Source organism: Nicotiana tabacum, chromosome 18, assembly GCF_000715075.1.
Source record: "Nicotiana tabacum cultivar K326 chromosome 18, ASM71507v2, whole genome shotgun sequence".
Lineage (NCBI taxonomy): Eukaryota > Viridiplantae > Streptophyta > Magnoliopsida > Solanales > Solanaceae > Nicotiana > Nicotiana tabacum.
The window spans coordinates 23758197-23775975 of record NC_134097.1 but is presented as its reverse complement, the minus strand read 5'-3'; the positions used below and the strand labels follow the sequence as shown (position 1 = coordinate 23775975).

At 35.9% G+C, this 17779-nt stretch overlaps 1 protein-coding gene across 1 annotated transcript; it reads left to right on the top strand.

The window, feature by feature from the left end:
- The first annotated feature begins 10054 nt into the window (after positions 1–10054).
- LOC107796804 (protein MANNAN SYNTHESIS-RELATED 1-like) lies at positions 10055–16341 on the top strand. Its single transcript, XM_016619620.2, has 6 exons — positions 10055–10181; positions 11965–12097; positions 12684–12754; positions 13482–13567; positions 14238–14820; positions 15887–16341. The coding sequence occupies exons 1-6, from the start codon at positions 10077–10079 to the stop codon at positions 16163–16165; spliced, it is 1257 nt and encodes a 418-aa protein (XP_016475106.2). The 5' UTR covers positions 10055–10076; the 3' UTR covers positions 16166–16341.
- Positions 16342–17779: the final 1438 nt, after the last annotated feature.

Genomic DNA, 17779 nt, shown 5'->3' with positions numbered 1-17779 from the left:
GATTTCTAGGCGTTGTTGGTTTTAAGATGAGTATAAATGTGCAGGAGTCCTATAGACATGGTATCTAGAATGAAACTTATTATTACTTAACCTATAACGGTTTGCCTAATGATAGATGTAAAATGCAGAAGTGTCGAAGACCTATAGTCATGATTTCTATATGCAGAAGTGCAAAAAAACCTACAGACAGGTTTTCTATATGATTGCGAAAGTGCAGGAAACCTATAGACATGATCTCTATGTATGATATTCGGAAGTGCAGAACCTTATAGGCAGGATTTCTATATGATATGCAAAAGTGTAGAAATTACAGGTAGGATTTCTATATGACATATGTAAGCGCAGAGCTTGTAAATAGTAACGCCTATGAACATGCTGTCTACCCTTTGCATATATAAGTGACCCTCCCCTTTTCACCAGAACCCCATAAGTTATTACAATATATTACAGACCAGAATGAATTAAGAAAAGTGAAATTACATCAGAAATTAAGCTACAACCAAGGAGTCTAATTCAGACTCAAGGTCCAACAATATGAGGTTAACCAACTTCCAGGATCAGGTTTCCAGAGCCTTCTCTTTTTTGGGGTGTGTCAAAGTTCCTCAAGAGCCTCAAATGGACTCCGGGCAGTGCTTACAACCCAAATATATTGCAGAATTAAGAGCATAGTGCAGTGTGGAAATGCCAGCCCTCAGATGTCCAAGTTCAGAGGGAACTCAAGGTCCCAAAGCAAGGCTCATAAGAGGGGGGCAGAACTTAGAATCTAAGAGTAAGTGTAAGTGCATAGAGGGGGAATTAGGGAGAGCCATGGCAGGCTGGTGGTCATGCCCAGCAATCAGGAGTGCTGGCACACCCCTGACGAGCCTATTAGCCATATTTTGAGAGTTGGGATCCATTGAGGATCAGGTTCAGACCTAAGCAGCAATTTGGATGTTGTCAAGCCATGAACCTTAACTCAAACACATAGAAGGGGGTAGGGGTATACGGAGTTCATAACAAACAACAGATGCAAAGAGAGAGTAGCATTCTCAATACAGAACATGAACAGCAAAGTAGACAGGAGTGTAGCAACTATAAAATAAACCATAGGGATGGTGCTGAAATCGAAATTAAGGCATACTAGTTTCAGGGAAACAAATAAGTGAAAGCTGAAGTCTTGTGAACCAAATTGCAAGCAAACCGTACAAAAGATCTCAGGAGAGAGTAGAGTATTGAAAGAGTATTGTATTTGAGATGTGTGTGTGTGTGTAAAGTGTTGAATTCGAAGTGTTGAACTGAAGGTTCAAGGTGTCTAAGTGCAGAAGGGTCGTGCCCCTTTTATAGTGCAGAAAACAAGTAAGAAAAAGTAAGGGAACAGTTTGCAATCAATCACATAGAATCTCCCTTCAGTTAAGGGATTCTGATTTTAAACGGGTAAAAGACAATTAAGGAAAGAATTGGATTAAAATCTTTTCCAAAGTAGTACAAGAAGGGAAAATACATAGAAATTATTTAAGGAAAGAGTTTGATAGCAACACGGTTTGTGCAAATAAGGAAAGGCAATCAATCATCAGCCAGTAAAAATCAGAAATTGAGTTTTGATATGAATGAATCCAATCAGAAAAGGTGAAGAAAGGTTTAATTAAAGAAAATCAGTAACAATCAATCGAACCTTATTAAAAAGAATTCTAAATCAATCACAAATTGGCAAAATCTCTTTTGATGGAAGAATTCCTCATATATAAAGCATACAGACATGTCAAACAAGAAAGAACTGTCATGCTAATTAGAAAGAATCTAGCATAGAAAAGTTCAAAGTCATAAGCGAAGAGGCTCAAATTCAGTACATAGACTCAGACTTAATTCGAGAAAATCCAGGGTTCCATAACAGAACCCTAGTCCAAACATAAGATCAAACTCGCCAAAAAACCCCCCCAAATCCTAGGGTTTTCAACTCGAATTAGATGCAGAGACGAGAAGAAAAATAATTGAAACATGCTTAGAGGTCTCTTTCAGAGGCTCATGAGAAAACAAACAGGTAAAATAGCAGGTTCGAAACAAACATAGAGAAAAAGCTGATTTGAAGCATAAAGAAAATGTTTTAAGAAAAGCTTGGAACTTAAACAAGTTCAGAAGACAAAGAGGTAGCATAAACTTAAGGAAACAGTAGATGAAACATGTTTAGAAAGAACTCAAACAAAGTCCAGAAGAAGGCAAATACGAACTAAGAGCTTAGTAGAAATTACAGTAAAGGAACACAGGGTTAAATGAACATATAAGATAAACATGTGAAAGCATGATATAGAAACCAGTAGAAGGAAGAACGGAGCACAATAGAAGAATATGTATAATAAGGAAAACCTAAGAACACAGGAGAAGGACATGCGAGGTAGAAAAGAGAACATAAACACATAACATAGATAGATTCACACAAAGAAAGAAGAAGAGAAGTCAGAAAACATTTTAAAACTTTTTCAGAAACCCTAAATCGAAGAGAAACAAATTTTGAAAGAGAAGATTGGGGAAAACGTTATTAAAAATTCCAGTAGAACACAGATATAGCATAGATCTAAGAAAACACACACAGAAAAACCTCAAATAGCTTAGGGTTTTGGCGAAACCATAGAAATGAGAAAGGCTTGGAAAAAGGTCCGGTCTTGAGTCGGATGAGTTAGAATCAGGCTCTTAATGCTTGAATATGCCGGAGCATGACCGGAGAAGCCATAGAACTGCAGATCCGAGAAGGATATGAAGAGAGCCATCGGAGTCGGGCCTCAAAGCTTCGAACAACCATGGTTTGATGGTGGAGGGGGGTGAGTACCAACCATCCATGGCCTGAGAAGCCATGGATTCCGATGAAAGGCAGTTGAAAAGGGGTAGGAGGAGGCTAGGGTTCCGAAGAGTTTTGAGAGAGTTTGAGAGTTCAGAGGCGGCTGAGAGGTAGAAATGAAGGATTAGGGTAGGTCATTTAAGTTTAATTATGGAAGGGTGAATTATGGTCGTTGATTTGCATGATCAACGACCTAGATCTAAGAGGCTAGGTGGGAACCGGGTAGGGCCGTTTGGATTGGGTTATGGGTTGGGTCAAATAGAAAAATGGGCCGGTCCAGTTGGCGTTAGGATTGGGTCAATTTAAGGTCTAAATTTGAAATGAAATGGGGCTGTAATTGAAATGAAATGGGGCTAAATATTAAATAGCCAGTTTTTCCTTTTATTTTATAAAAAATAGTAAAAATGATTTTAAAAGCAAATTAAAAGTACTGAGCTAATTAATAATATATAAATATCAATTTTAAAGTACTGGAACCAATTTTACAATTATAAAATGCTATTAATCTTAAAGTAGGCTAGAATTGCAATTATATGCAATTTAGTCTTTTAAATAACAAATAAATTTGTAAAAATATACAAAAATTATATTAACTATATTTTGGTATAAATATGGGAATAAAATAAATTATTCACCAAAATTGATGATTTTGGGAATAATTATGGATTTTGTACTGCTAAAATGGATAGTAAATTGATTTTAAAAACTCTTCAAAAGATTGAAAAAATACTAAAACACTTGGGTATGCTTATGTGCATATATATGCTATTTTGAAAGTATTTTATATATAAAAATACATAGGAAAAAATTGGGTATCAACAATGCCTTCTGGTGGCGGAGAATCAGCGGCGGTAGAGGATGAAAGCTTTCCCACTGTGGAGGAGATCATTCCTCGTAACCCTACTTCCAGGTCTGACTTCTCTAAGGAACCCACCCTCGAACCAGAGTCCGCAAAGTCGGAGATGGAGGCGAAATACTTTGCCGCCCTAAGGGACAAATACGACATTCCAGCCCATGTTGACCTGGTTCCGACCGGAGACGATGTGATTCAAGTTCACAGGCCTGGGTATTATGCGTTTTACGCCTACCTATTCCATATAGGCTATTCTCTTCCTCTTTCTCTGTTGGCGTAGGAGTTCTGTCGCTACTACCGTATCTACCCGGCACAGCTCTCTCCCTACCTTTAAGAGATTTTCCTTATGTTGGCGAAGTTTGCGGAGCTCGCCGGTTGCGAAGTCTCTATCCGCCATCTGCTGCATCTTTGCAGGCTGAACTTCCATAGAGGCACGATGATTCACCTCTACCACCGCGGAACCAAAGGGTTGGTGGCGGGGATGGATAATAGGATGAACCGCCGGTTCTGGGCCCATTGTTTCTTCGTTAAAACCGAGCACGTGGTGGCAAACCCTAGCGAATTTCCTGAATAATGGAATTTTGCTCGTAAGTATTGTTATTTGGAGTACGTTCTTCTCTTCTCTTCATGATTCGTGACTTGTTACGTCATTTTTCCTTTTGCATCTGAGAGGCATCCCCCATCTTTGGTCGCCAATATCAGTGATTAGGTGGCCCGCAGTTTGCCTCATACCCGTAAGTATCCGTGACTGCGCATCCTTTAACAAGAAATTCGAGCTCAAGCCCTCGACCGGTAAGTCGGGTTTCTAACTTATAACTATTTCGCTTTTGTTGTGGTGCATGTATTTTTGTCATTTTACAGTTTTCCTTTGATGCTAGATCGGAGAACTTCTAAGAAGGTGAAGGCTCATGTCCCCGCATTGCGTCAGGTAGTTGCTTCAGCTGGGATGCAGTTCGTGTTGGCCGAGTCTGTGCGAAATACTTCTTCCTAGACTCTGGTATTAAGCGAACTTGGTTGTCACATGACTACCCCATCTGTGGAGATCCTAGCTTGCCCGGTGGTTCATTTAGTGGATGAATCTTCCACTAGCGAGGAGGAAGCGACACTATTGAAGAGGCGACGAGTGGAAACTATGGTCATACCCGAACATACCATGACCGTAGATATGGAGGCATCGTGCACTTCAGCCACGGGGACTGCTCCCCCACCGGAGATTGTAACGGAAGCTAGGTCATTGGAGACAACGGAGGCAGCTGCAGAAATAGAAATTCTGGGGGCAGCTGAGATTGGCTTATCTTCTGCTGGTGGTAGAGGAAAAATGGTCAACATGGAGCATGACGGGTATGGTTTTGATATCGACACCGAGGAGGTACAGACTTTTGAGGAGATATTTATTCGAGTGGAGGTGAGGATCGAGGGGCCCACTCGAAATATTGCCATCCCAATGGATTTTAACTTGTTGGTCAACTCGAAGAGCATGGTTCCAGCTTTGGCCCCTCTATGCATGAAGCCCGAGAACAGGACCTTGCAGACGCTGAAGGATGCGAACCTGTCGTTTGGCATTTATGGGATGGATTTGCGAGTAAGTCCTCTTTTAGCATTTTAATTTCTTCTTCCTTATTCGTTATTTGTCTTTGTTGACCCTTCTTCATCTGTTTATCAGACCCTCATCTTGGAGATTGAGAGCGGCCATCGGGAGGAGAAAAGGATGAGACTCTACAAGAAGATGGAGTCAAAGTACATAGAGTACCGTACCAAGCATAAAGCCCTGGTCCGTATGCTTGGTGAGGACACTTTGTTCCCAACCCTCCGTGACGATCTGAGGCAGAAGAGTGAGGAGTTGAAGGCGAAGAATGACGAGTTGAAGGAGAAGGATGACGATCTTATGAGAATTATCGGCAGGTGCAGTGAGCTTAAAGAGATGTTAAGGACCAAGAATGTGATCTCGAGGTGAGCAAGGGGGTCATGGCTGAGTGCGTCGATCTCCAAGCTTAGGTGACGTCTTTACGGGCCGAGCTTGAATAGAGTGCAATTGTGGTTAACTGCTTAAGGGACGAGTTAGCTGCCAAAACTACGGAGTTGGAGCGAGTTGAGAGAGCAAGACCGGCTGCCATGGCTGAGGCGGCAACGTTAGCAGACACCCTCCATGTCTTCAGATCAGAGCGTGCTAGTGAGGTAAAGACCTTTGCTCTTAAAGAGGCAAGACTCGAAGAGCGGATAGGCACACTGGAAGGAGACGTTCAGGATTTGAATGAGCAAGTAGCTGTCCTTAAGGCCGAGAAAGCACAATAGCATGATCAACTGTCTACCTTTCATGATTCCACTTATCCCAATGTCCCAAAACACTTGTACGAGAAATGGGTCCATGTTGAGGCTCAACTTGACATATACAAAGGTTTGATGGCGGCAGGGAAAACCTCTTAGGCGGAGTTTTGGATGTTCGTATTAAGGCACGTGAAGCTCGTGCCGCTTGTGGCTATGACCCTGGCACGCCCGGGATAGACGATGACGAGGAAGATGTGGACGAGATTGAGCCAGATGCTTGGTACAAAGACGAGTTTTTGAATGGCGAGGGTGGAGATGGTGCTGTTGGGCCGGGCGGTGAAGGTGGCGATGGCACAGGTGGAGATGATGCAGCGTGATTTTCTTGTGTTTAGTTTTTTTTCTTTTCTCTCTTTTTTTGGAGGGGGGGCCTTTTTGGCCCTTTGTAAAATATTCTCTATTTTGGAATGGAATGACTATTGTCTTTTATCTGTACGTTTTTGGCTTTTTCGTTTTTCTTCGTATGTTTTTTCTTTTGTAAGATTTCCTAACTTAGTTGACGTGACCGAGGTCGAATGTCAATTAACTTGAGAGAGGTCGAACGATGGTTGATTCGAACAAGGTCTAATAAATTTCGAACGAATTCAAATGTTAATGAATTCGAGTGAGGTCGAATGTGAGTCGATTCGAGCGAGGTCGAATGTTTGACTCTTTAAGTGATTCGAACGAGGTCAAATATAAATAAATTCGAGCGAGGTAAAATGCGAGTCGATTCGAGCGAGGTCGATTGTTTGACTATTTAAGTGATTCGAACGAAGTCAAATGTAAATAAATTCAAGTGAGGTCGAATGTGAGTCGATTCGGGCAAGGTCAAATGTTTGACTCTTTAAGTGATTCGAACGAGGCCGAATGTAAATAAATTCGAGCGAGGTCGAATGTGAGTCGATTCGAGCGAGACTCTTTAAGTGATTCGAACGAGGTCGAATGTAAACAAATTCGAGTGAGGTCGAATGTGAGTCGATTCTTGGCATAGTGTAGGAACTTGCTGGAGATGAAAAACTCGTGTGTTTGCATATTTCGCTTTGTTTATACATTCATTGGAAAAGTTTACATGTTTTTCTGAAGTTCCAATCTATCTAGTCCCTTTATTGGTCGACCTGGAAAAGTAGTTGATAGGTTGAGCGATGAACTTATACTTAAACTCTGAGACGCTCTCTTCGTCACCTCATTAAAAACCTCCCCGAGAAAACCCAATTGGGACAAAACTCAGGTAAGGGAAAAAAGAGTACGACTCGGGAGACGTCTATCCTTAAAAGCTGAAGTATTTGAGGTGGGCGACGTTCCAATTGTTTGGTAATAATTTTCCTACCATTGTTTCCAGCTGGAATGACCCTTTGCTTGCTACCGCCGTGATTTTGTATGGACCATCTCAATTGGTTCCCAGTTTGCCTTCTCGTGGGTCTTTTCTTGCTTGTGTTTTGGCTTTGAGTACTTAGTCCCCGACTTTGAGCGGCCTTTGTTAAACTAATTAAATGATAACTGAGGTGAAAGGTGAATCCTAGTCAAGCATAATAATTCTTAGATCTAGCTTAGAGTTTGGGTGATACCGTTTATTTAATGCTCAGAATCGTTTAATCAATCATAAAATGTGCACTTTAGAGAGTAAATGAAGAGTGAGTAATGAGCAATAAATACAAGAAATGGCAATAAATGTAAATAGGAAGAATACTTTACCCAAATATCAAATGATGTGGAAGATTCTTCCTTCTGACAATGAAATATGACAGTAAACAAGAATATAAGCAATGTTTTCTTGGATCATGTGAGTGAAAAGGAAGAATAATCGATAAAATCAATCGTTATGGAAAGGTGAACTTTGTATTTTCTCTCAAGGATCAACTCCTTACAATAGTTTTTTCAGATTCAACTCCCGTGCCCCTTTTTCTTCTCCTTATCTTTCTATTTATATAGGATATTCTCTAAAAACCCTAAAAAGTACAGCAAGAGGAATATCCAAGAGAATATTCCTGTCACTAGTTCCAAGACTATACTAGCTGTTATTCCTACTCTTCGCTGCTCGACCTCGACCTCTACAGCTCACTCAGCGACTACTCGTTGTTGGGCTTTGGTCGACCTCGGTCTGTCCGTCCAAATCGGAACACAGTCTTTTCACTTTACGATCTTCCCACGCCCAATTTCCTCAGCAAGACTTTGGCCCATACATATATGTGTGTGTGTGTATATATATATATATATATATATATATATACAAAAAATATACATTGGTTGGTTATTATTTTTAGGATCGACTACAAATATATAGTATTTCTCAATATTTAACCACTTGATATTCCCTAAAATTTTACCCAAATAAAAACTCAAACTCATTTTTTGCACGTTTAACAGATAAAACATACTATATAAAACAAAATTTTTTAGGGTTAGTAAAAACTAGGTTTGGGTCTCTATTTGGATTTTTTGTAGAGATTGTTAAGTGGTTAAATATTTGGCTTTGCTTGCTAACATACAAGGTCACTTTAGCATTTTAGTTGATTAGACATATCTATCCGACTTTACAGTTAGATTTCATGGGTTCTTTGATTAAATTTATTTTCTAAGTAACCAATCATAAGTTCAGTAATTCTAAAGTGACATAAATTGGTTTAGTGACATAACCATTTGAGAAATTAACTCAAGATTATGTATCTAGATTCATAGAAAAGAGAAAAGAAAATTGAAATAAGAGAGAACAATAGTGTTTGAATATAATTTGGGTGAAACTTGAAAAAAAATATTTTTTAATATGCGATGAAAGATGATTTTTGAAAGTTAAAATTGTATTTGTACATGTATTTTACTTTAAAAACTTGAAAAATTCATCTTCAAAAATTACCTAAAAACTGATCACTTTTTATAACCAAACAATATTTTCAAATCTTTTTTTGAAAAAAACTTATGGCCAAATCCGATAGTTAGACGAGATGATCATCTCAGTGTTTATACAATTTTCAATTTCAGTGTAGCTCTTTTTATTAATTAACTTGAATATTATCATTGACTCTAGCTACATGGTCAATACATAAATAAAAAAATATAGGAAAAAAAAGAAGAAGAAAGCATTTAGAAATCCATAAGAATTCATGACACCAGCAATTTCTCTTTAAAGAGGTAGCGGTCTGTGCTGATCCTCTCTCATCTCATATTACGTAAAAGAATACAATGCTCTATCTCTAGAATAGAAATACATAGCGCATGCATTGCATTTTGCGAGCTGTCTTTAGTTTGTCACTTTCCCCTCTTAATTTATGGTCTTTTTTCCTCATTCTCTACCTACCTGTGTTCGGCATTCAATTGTCCTTTCCTTCCCTTCTCTCCCTCACTTCTCTTTTTTTGGTTTAACCATTTGATATCTGAAATTTATACTCATATAATCTAAGTTCAAATTACATAAGCCTATTTAAGGAAATATGACTTCCTCTTAAAAGTTTTTTTATTCCCAGAGCTCGAACCGAAATGTTGATTAAGAGTGAAAGGTTTATTCCATCCACCACAACATCATATATACACCTTCGGTCCAAAATAAGTTTCGTTTAAAATTTTCATACATTGATTAGAACTTTAATTATAAGAGTTATATATTTGATCAAATTAAATTACCCCCTATTTAATCTAGCAAATGCAAATAAGCATGGAAATGATTCTTAGAAATTGTATGTATAGATCATTTTATTGAAGAAAGGGTAGATTGGAAAATAATTGTTAATGCACTCTTGGTTTTATAATTATTCTAGACCACATTAGTTTGGCTAACATGACATTCTCATTTTATTTTATATGATAGTGTTTGATTGCATAAGAATAAAAGAAAGATTTTTGCTATATAGTAAAATAACTTGGGAACTTGTGATCTTAAACTTATAATGATATTTTAATGGTTGTAAAATTCTCTCGACAAGAATAAAATAAGAAGTTTAAAATTAAAATGTTTAAAATATATATTTTAGAGAAAAAAAAGAGTCATATAAAGTGGGATAGAGGGAGTGTATGATCTTCTTCTATATATATATATATAGAGACAAGTGTATGATCTTCTTCTATATATATGGCTTACTAGAGAGAGAAAAAGAGAGAGGAGAGACTAAAGAGAAGGAAATGGCAAGAGATGTAAGGCAAGTGGTTGCTGGTTTACTAACAGGTTCTATGCTTATGATGCTTTGCAATATGGTTAAAAGAGACCATTTTGATCCACTTGTTGTGGTAAGAATATAATTAAACCCTACTTCTTTAATTTGTGTTCTTCCCTTTCCTTTATCTTTACAACTTCTCCATTTATACTTAGTATTAGCTAGTGATTTTCCAGCTATAAAGTTGAGCTAGATGATTAAAAACAGGCCATGTTTTCAATCTTCCAATCTTGAACCCTTTGTTGGAGGTGAATTTAACCTTATTATACTTGCAAATGAGAATTTATTTAACGTATATATGTTTTTAGCAACAAAAAAAAAAGAAAGAATTTAATTCGTAAACTGGGATTTTTAATATGTTCCAAAGCTCCAAATGTTAATGAAATAACAAGAAGATTAGAATCAGAAGAAAAAGATGATGAAGTTTCACAAAAACTTGACTAGACTATATGACCCTTTTTCATTTTTATTTTTATTTATTGACTATATGACCTTTGCTTTTACATTTAACTGTTAGAAATTGTGCATCAACTAGTTGGCAAACTAGGTTTTATGATGTTAGCATTGCCTTCTAAAAAAGTAAAAGATGACTATGGTTGAGGCTCGCGCAAGAAAAAGAAAATAAAAAGGAGAAATACAAAAACTAGATTATTATTTGCCTTTTGCACTACTTTGGGGTAATATGATAAGTTTTTTTTATGTACATGGTTTAGTACGTATTTTTCAGAATCTAATCTTGCTCTTTGACCGGAAGCAACACTTTACCATCCTCAAACCCCACTTATGGGATTATTCGGTGCTTGTTGTTGATGTAAATAGAAGAATTTTAGAGTAAATTTTATTTCAGACGGTACCTGAAAATTAAAGTCCCAACAAATGGTTCTATACTTGTGATATATAGTACTATAGTTTAACGTACTAGACTAGACTTGTTTTAGAGTATATATAACGCTATCTTTCTAAAAGATATTAAATACATGCATGGTATTCTTTCCCTGATCAGTTTAACATCGTGACGTTTTCTAATTCATGAAAACTCTCAACTTTATCTTTTCTTTTTCCTTTCAAAAGGCCAAAGTTTCTGAAGAATTGTAGGGACTCAAACAAAGAAATTTGGTAACTTCTTTCAAACGCTCAATTATGAGTAGGAAAGTACAAGAAAGGCTCACAAAAATAAGAAAAAGGATATGAAGAATTAGGTGCATTATATACTAAGTCACTGCACTTAATTAATTTAATATAATCTAATATTTTTTTTAGTTATTTCAGTGATCCGATAATTACAGGATAATTCACAAGAAAAGCGGCATAATTTGAACTGAACATTCTCAGCATTGATTAAATACATAGATTTATCATATATGTAGTGATAGCATAAGTGATTTTTTACATTGTCGGTGCAATTTAATCTGTTGTAAAAAGTTAGTTGTCTTAATTTTTAAGGCTATTAATTTTATTGATTATAAATAGTTATTTTTAAGGTGAGCTGACGACTGACAGTATATAAAGAGCGTATAAAAGTTAAACCCTACTCTATTTTTTTGCCTTGAAGTATATTTAGATATAGTTTAATTTATATACACCAATAACGAAGATATTTTTCCACTATTATGCTACTCAAAATTTTTTTACTGGTAACAATCTATAAAAATGAAATTTATAATCTTGAAATAAGGCAAGTTACCTACTTTAAAAAGTAAAGGTGACTCTATAGTGTAAAAAGTTTTACACCATCGGTGAATATTGATTAGGTAAACTCATTCATATATTCCTATGACAAGAGTTAACTGAGCTATGTTTTGTTCTCTTTTAATCCAAATGATTTTAGTTAAGTTATTCCATAATTTTTTTTGTAGGAAAATCTATCTGTCCAATATGATGTGATTAAAGTGTCGAAGCAAAGCCTTATTAAACTGTCAGATACAAGTAGAGGATCACTTCTGATGGAAAGTCATTCCCTAAAACCTTGCTGGAGGAAGCCATTGACAAGTAAGTTGCCGTTACTTAACTAGTTGCACCCCAATAAAAACAAAAAGGTAAAAAAAAAAAAAAAGGCAAGAAATAAAAAGAAAAATAATCTTAAGTTTGAAATGATAAGGGCAGCCCAATGCACGAAGCATCCCGCATTCACGCAGGGTCCGGAAAAGGGTCACACCCCAAAATTAGTATGATGCAAGCAGCCTACTCTGATGCAAGCATTAGTGGCTGATTCCACGGCTCAAACCCGTGATCTCTACGTCACACGAACTGTTCGTGACGAACACATACTCTAAGTTTTAACGGATAGAATTTATCACACTTGATGTTTATACCAATCTAATAATAAGTTGACATGTCTATTCTACATACACTTTTATTATTTAATTATTGTTAATTAATGTATATATTTACATCAATTTATCACCTAACTATTGTAAAATAATATAATTAATTTGGTGTAAGTGAATAAGAAAATTTTCAAAGTTACGTTAGACACATTGAAAACATCTGTCACTGTTTGAATGATCGAGAAGTCATTCAAAATCACAGTTTTCTTTCAATTTTAACTTGTTTTTTGTTCTTTGTGATTTTTCAGTAAATGAAGAGCAATCTAAAGGCTACATCTTCTTCACTCTTACAGAAAGCTTAGAAGATCATGTGTCACAAGTAACTTCAATTTTCTTTATTTTCAGTTCTTTTTTTCTGTTGTTTCTTTCTTTTTTTCAGTTGTGAAAGTTATATCCTGTTTTAGACATCAAATTGAAAAACTAATCACAAAGAACAAAAGTAAGGAAGAAGTTTCTTTCTAAAAAAATTTAAAAAGAAAAATAAGCGGGGAGGGGGGATATTTACACCTGTCAAGGCAAAGGGAAGCCACGAGTCAACTTGCTGGCATTAATTTTCTTTTTCTTTCTTTCTTACAAAAAGCGAACAATTTTTGTATGACTGTAATTTTATCTGACACAAAATTTAGTTAAAAATTAAAATAAGATCTTAAATATGTCATAAAATTTGTATGACTATAATATTTTTAAAATTTGCGGCCAAAAATAGTGCGATTGTAAAAAGTTATTACTATGAGTAAAACGAGAAGTTCAAATTAAATTTTCAAACCAATCTTTTTGACAAAGAGTCCTTTTTTTTTCACCGGACGTATTCACTTCGCGTTGCTTACATGGTAAATAAATTTTACACAATTATTATAATTTATTTACTATAGAACGTAATTTGCCTAAATTTTGAGTTTATTAATTTCACGTATTAATTCAAGGAAGGTTATCTCGAATGAGTAATGCGAATCAATAGTCATGAGCAGATGCTTTTTGTTTTAATTTTTTTTATATTATATTTTCAAGGCCTTTAATTGTATTTACAAATCCAATATGCACCTCAGATTGCTGATGCAGTGGTTGTGGCCAAATACCTCGGAGCAACTCTAGTCCTTCCTGAAATAAGAGGAACCAAAACAGGACACAAGAGGTAAATTAGTCGTTTATTTTCAGTTTTCTTGGATTATTATTTAGAAGAGGGTTGTTACACAAATAGCCGGTCAGATTTACTGCAACTCAAATAAAGAAAAGAAAAAAAGGGGAAAAATTATTTAATAAGGTAGATGTACAATCTTATAAATTGACTAATTTTTTTTTTGTAATAAAATGAGTACGAAAATAGTGCAAAATTGAAAGGAAAATTCGTTTCAGAATAATGAAGACTTTCTTGAAGAATTTTAGCTAGCGTTTGGACATAGATTTGGTTGAAATTTCAAAAAAGAGTTTTTGAAGTTGCGTTGAAAAATAATTTTGGAAGTTGAAGTTGCATTTGGACATGCATTATTTTCTTTGAAAAAAAGTTACAGTTTTGTGAATGGAAGAAAAAATTTCACCTAAAAACTGGAACTTTCAAATTCTTTTCAAAAAAGATCATATTCCATGAACAAACAATATTTTCAAAACAATTTTGAAAAAAAGTTTGCCAGAATTTATGGCCAAACGAGGGCTAATAGTATCTTACTCAAGGTCTAATCAGGTTGGTTAAAATGCATATATGTATTTCTGTTCCTTTGAGTCATAAGCCATAACTTGAATTACGTATTTAATGTCATTGTTATCTATTGTTTATACTTGACTAATTTAACAAAAATTACTTTTAGGCAATTTGGAGATATTTATGACATAAAGAGATTCATGACAAGTTTAGATGGCATAGTTCAAGTTGTAAAAGATCCACCAATGGAATCATCAAAAGTGAATATCACTAACATAAAGGTGCCAAGTATGGTCAACCAAGATTTCATTGCATCCAAAATTCAGCCAATATTCAAAGCCAAAAAAAACTTATTTCTTTCAACTGAATTCCAATCTTCAAATTTGGCAAAGGCCAAAGAGATAGATCACAATATAAAGATGGACCCTAATGCATGCTTAGCAATATTTGGGAGTCTTGATTTGCAACAAGAGTTAAATCAATTGGTTAGTACAATGGTTGGGACACTAAGAAGTTTGAGCTATAAAACAAATGGACAATTTGTTGCTTTGGATTTGAAGGTTGAGGCTTTGGAAAGTATGTGTAAAGGGAATGTGATTAAAACTAAGCATTGTTATAATGCTAAAGAGATTGGTGAGTTTTTGAAGAAGATTGGTTTTCAAAGGCATACCACTATTTACTTGACTCAAAATGGATGGCATAAAAGTCTTGATGCTTTGAGAGAGATCTTCCCCAACACTTTCACCAAGGTAAATTTCTCTACCTATTTACATTGGCTATATATTAACTAATAATAAATGGTTGGAGAATTAGTAATTTTTAGAAATGTTGATTTTCTTGTTTCTAAGTTCCCATTTGAATACCAAAACTTAATTATAGTATAGTGGTACCAAAACTTACCGTCTACTGGTACCGATGGGAGTCTCCCGCATAATAATTGTGAGTTCAATTCTCACTGTCCCCTTCATCCAATTCAATAGGAAAAAAGTTGAATGTTGTTTAATTCTCACTATCCCCTTCCCCCAATTCAATAGGGAAAAAAAGTTTAAAAAGGTGACCCTTTGTCCACCGAGGCTTACAGTATAGTGGTACCGATGAGATTCTCTTATACAATAGGTGTCGGTTCAATTCTCACTATCCTCCTCCGCCAATTCAATAGGGGAAATTTTTTGAAGAAAGGTGACGATTTGTCCACCAAGGATTACACTATAGTGGTACCGATGAGATTCTCTTATACAATAGGTGTCTGGTTCAATTCTCAAGTCCCCTCCCCCTATTCAATAGAAGAAGAAAAAAAGTTTAAAAAGTTGACCATTTGCCCACCAATGCTTACAGTATAGTGGTACTGATCAGAGTCTCTTATACAATAGGTGTCGATTCAATTCTTACTGTTCCCTTCCCCCTTCCCGGCCCCATCACCCGATGCAATAGGTAAAAAGAACTTGCCAATTCTATTTTGAGTATAACCTAATTATGAATATATAAGTGAAAGAATATTTGAAGTTAAGCTTATATAGTTAAATTACATTAGTTTAATGATCAAAACAAGCAATCCCTTAACTTGGGAGCCTTGGCGTAGCTGGTAAAGTTGCTGCCATGTGACTAGGAGGTCACCGGTTCGAACTGTGGAAACAACCTCTTGCAGCAATGCAAGATAAGGCTGCGCATAATAGACCATTGTGGTCCGGCCCTTCCCCGGATCCCGCGCATAGCGCATAACAGGAGTTTCGTGCAAGAGGCTGCCCTTTTTTTTTTTAAGCAATCCCTTGATTTCTTGATTATTGAACAACTCTTCGTATCATGCACTTGCAACAGGATGCTATAATTCCAGCATATGAGAAGGCTAAATACCAAATAACCAAAAGTCCTGAGTTCGAGAAAGTTATCGACTTCCAAATATGTACACAAGCTGATGTTTTTGTACCAACAATTTCCAATCTTTTCTACACTAATGTTGTGGCAAAGAGAATTGCCTCAGAAAAGACAGAGGTTCTTGTTCCATCCCAAAAGGTTTCTACTTCATCTGCTGCAATGGAGTATGTTTCTCCTTACATTTCTAAGAAATCACACTGGGCTTATTCATGCTTTTGTTGATAAGTCATATTATAAGTGTAAGAAAATTGTAGTAAGTGGTTTTGTGTAAGTCAACATGTGAGAGAATTGTAGATTAGTTAGCCTAGTTCAATAGAAATAATAAGATGTATGTTTGTAGCTATCAGAAGTATGTTTAGCAATTGTAAATTTTGTAGTTTGAATGTCTTGTTTACACTTGTATCTTTATACTTTAATTAGTTGATTCAGATTGAAGTTACTAAGAAGTACTGAATTATTTGAAATTTTCTTAATAGCCTGATTACTTGAGAAACTATGCTGGCAAAAAGCCTGTTGATCTATTACTAGATAGGCAGAATGATCACTGAACTATATCCACTATAATAATAAAGTCATAAAATTATTAATTTTTCTTGAAACAATTCGCACATAGTTCAATTACTTTACTGTGACAAAAATAATTTTGCAATTGTACATTATAGGAATGTGCATTGCAATACCGTGAATTGTGACAAAAGGAGCCAAGAAAATTAAAAGAGTCTCTATATTCGGCTGATTAAAGAGTCCTTGGATTACAAAGATGGACTGTGCTAATAATTGAAGTAATTCTAGTACGTGAAGTAGCTGTTTCCTAGAAACTGTTTGTTGTAATTTTCTCCGTCATTTATATGGCAGTATTGCTGTTTAGGATATCAAAACTTCTTTCGTTGCCTATAATTCTGATGGATAAAGTAGCAATATCAGAAAAGAAAAATGAATTTTGGGCCAAAAGAAAATGCGAGGAAAATGGACCAAGTGCACAAATACCTGATTTTAGGGCCACTGGTACCCGAAGTTGAATTTTTTTAATTTAAAGGCGAAATGACTTCCTGGCCACTTAAACTTGTAGGACTTTTGAAAGCCGATACACGAACTTTGGATTTTCCCATTTGAACACCTCTACTTGAGAAAATGTTTACTAATAAACATCTTTGACCGTTGACTATGCTTAGGTGGCAATATTATAGCTGATGTGGCCAATTGCGTGTTAATCACCGGTATTAAACGCGTGAATATGATAAATATTTAATTTAAAAAAATAGAAAAATTAAAATAATTAATGTTAAAAAATAGAAAAATTCATCAGATCAAATTTAGAGAAAAGCCACTTCAATTCATCGGGTCGGACTATTCTTCAATTTTTAACTATTCAATCTTGCAATTCCAAACCGTAGAGATTGTTCTCCACACCAAGAACTACCTCTCCACCAAAAATCAGGAGATTTCACTGTAGGAATCGCCACTTCTGATGAACTACAACTCTTCGGCGGGCTCCAGTTGGTTGGAGATGGCGTTCCAGTGGTCCAAATCGCCCAAGAGCAATGCTAATCGATTCCTGCTGCTGAGGAGGTCACGCCGATTGGCCACTACAACGAATTAATTGTCACAACTTTAAAGAAAATCAATTCTGCGACAGTACTGATCGAAAAAAAATTCCGGCAATTTGCCTAGCTAGAAAAGAATAAGAAAAATTTGGAGAGACGAAGAAGAACTTAGGAAGGAAGTGCTGATATGGAAGTAGACGAATGAGTTGCAGGCGTGGGGAGAGGGGGGATGATGGGAAGGAACGGGGAAGAAGAAGCTCGAAGGGTTTAAGTTTTTCTTTCTTATTGTATT

Excerpts from the sequence above, each read along its gene's own strand:
- LOC107796804 (XM_016619620.2), top strand. The coding sequence starts at position 10,077 with ATGGCAAGAGATGTAAGGCAAGTGGTTGCTGGTTTACTAACAGGTTCT. Across the intron at positions 12,755-13,481 it reads TAGAAGATCATGTGTCACAA|ATTGCTGATGCAGTGGTTGT; the intron begins GTAACTTCAATT and ends TATGCACCTCAG. Across the intron at positions 14,821-15,886 it reads TCCCCAACACTTTCACCAAG|GATGCTATAATTCCAGCATA; the intron begins GTAAATTTCTCT and ends CACTTGCAACAG.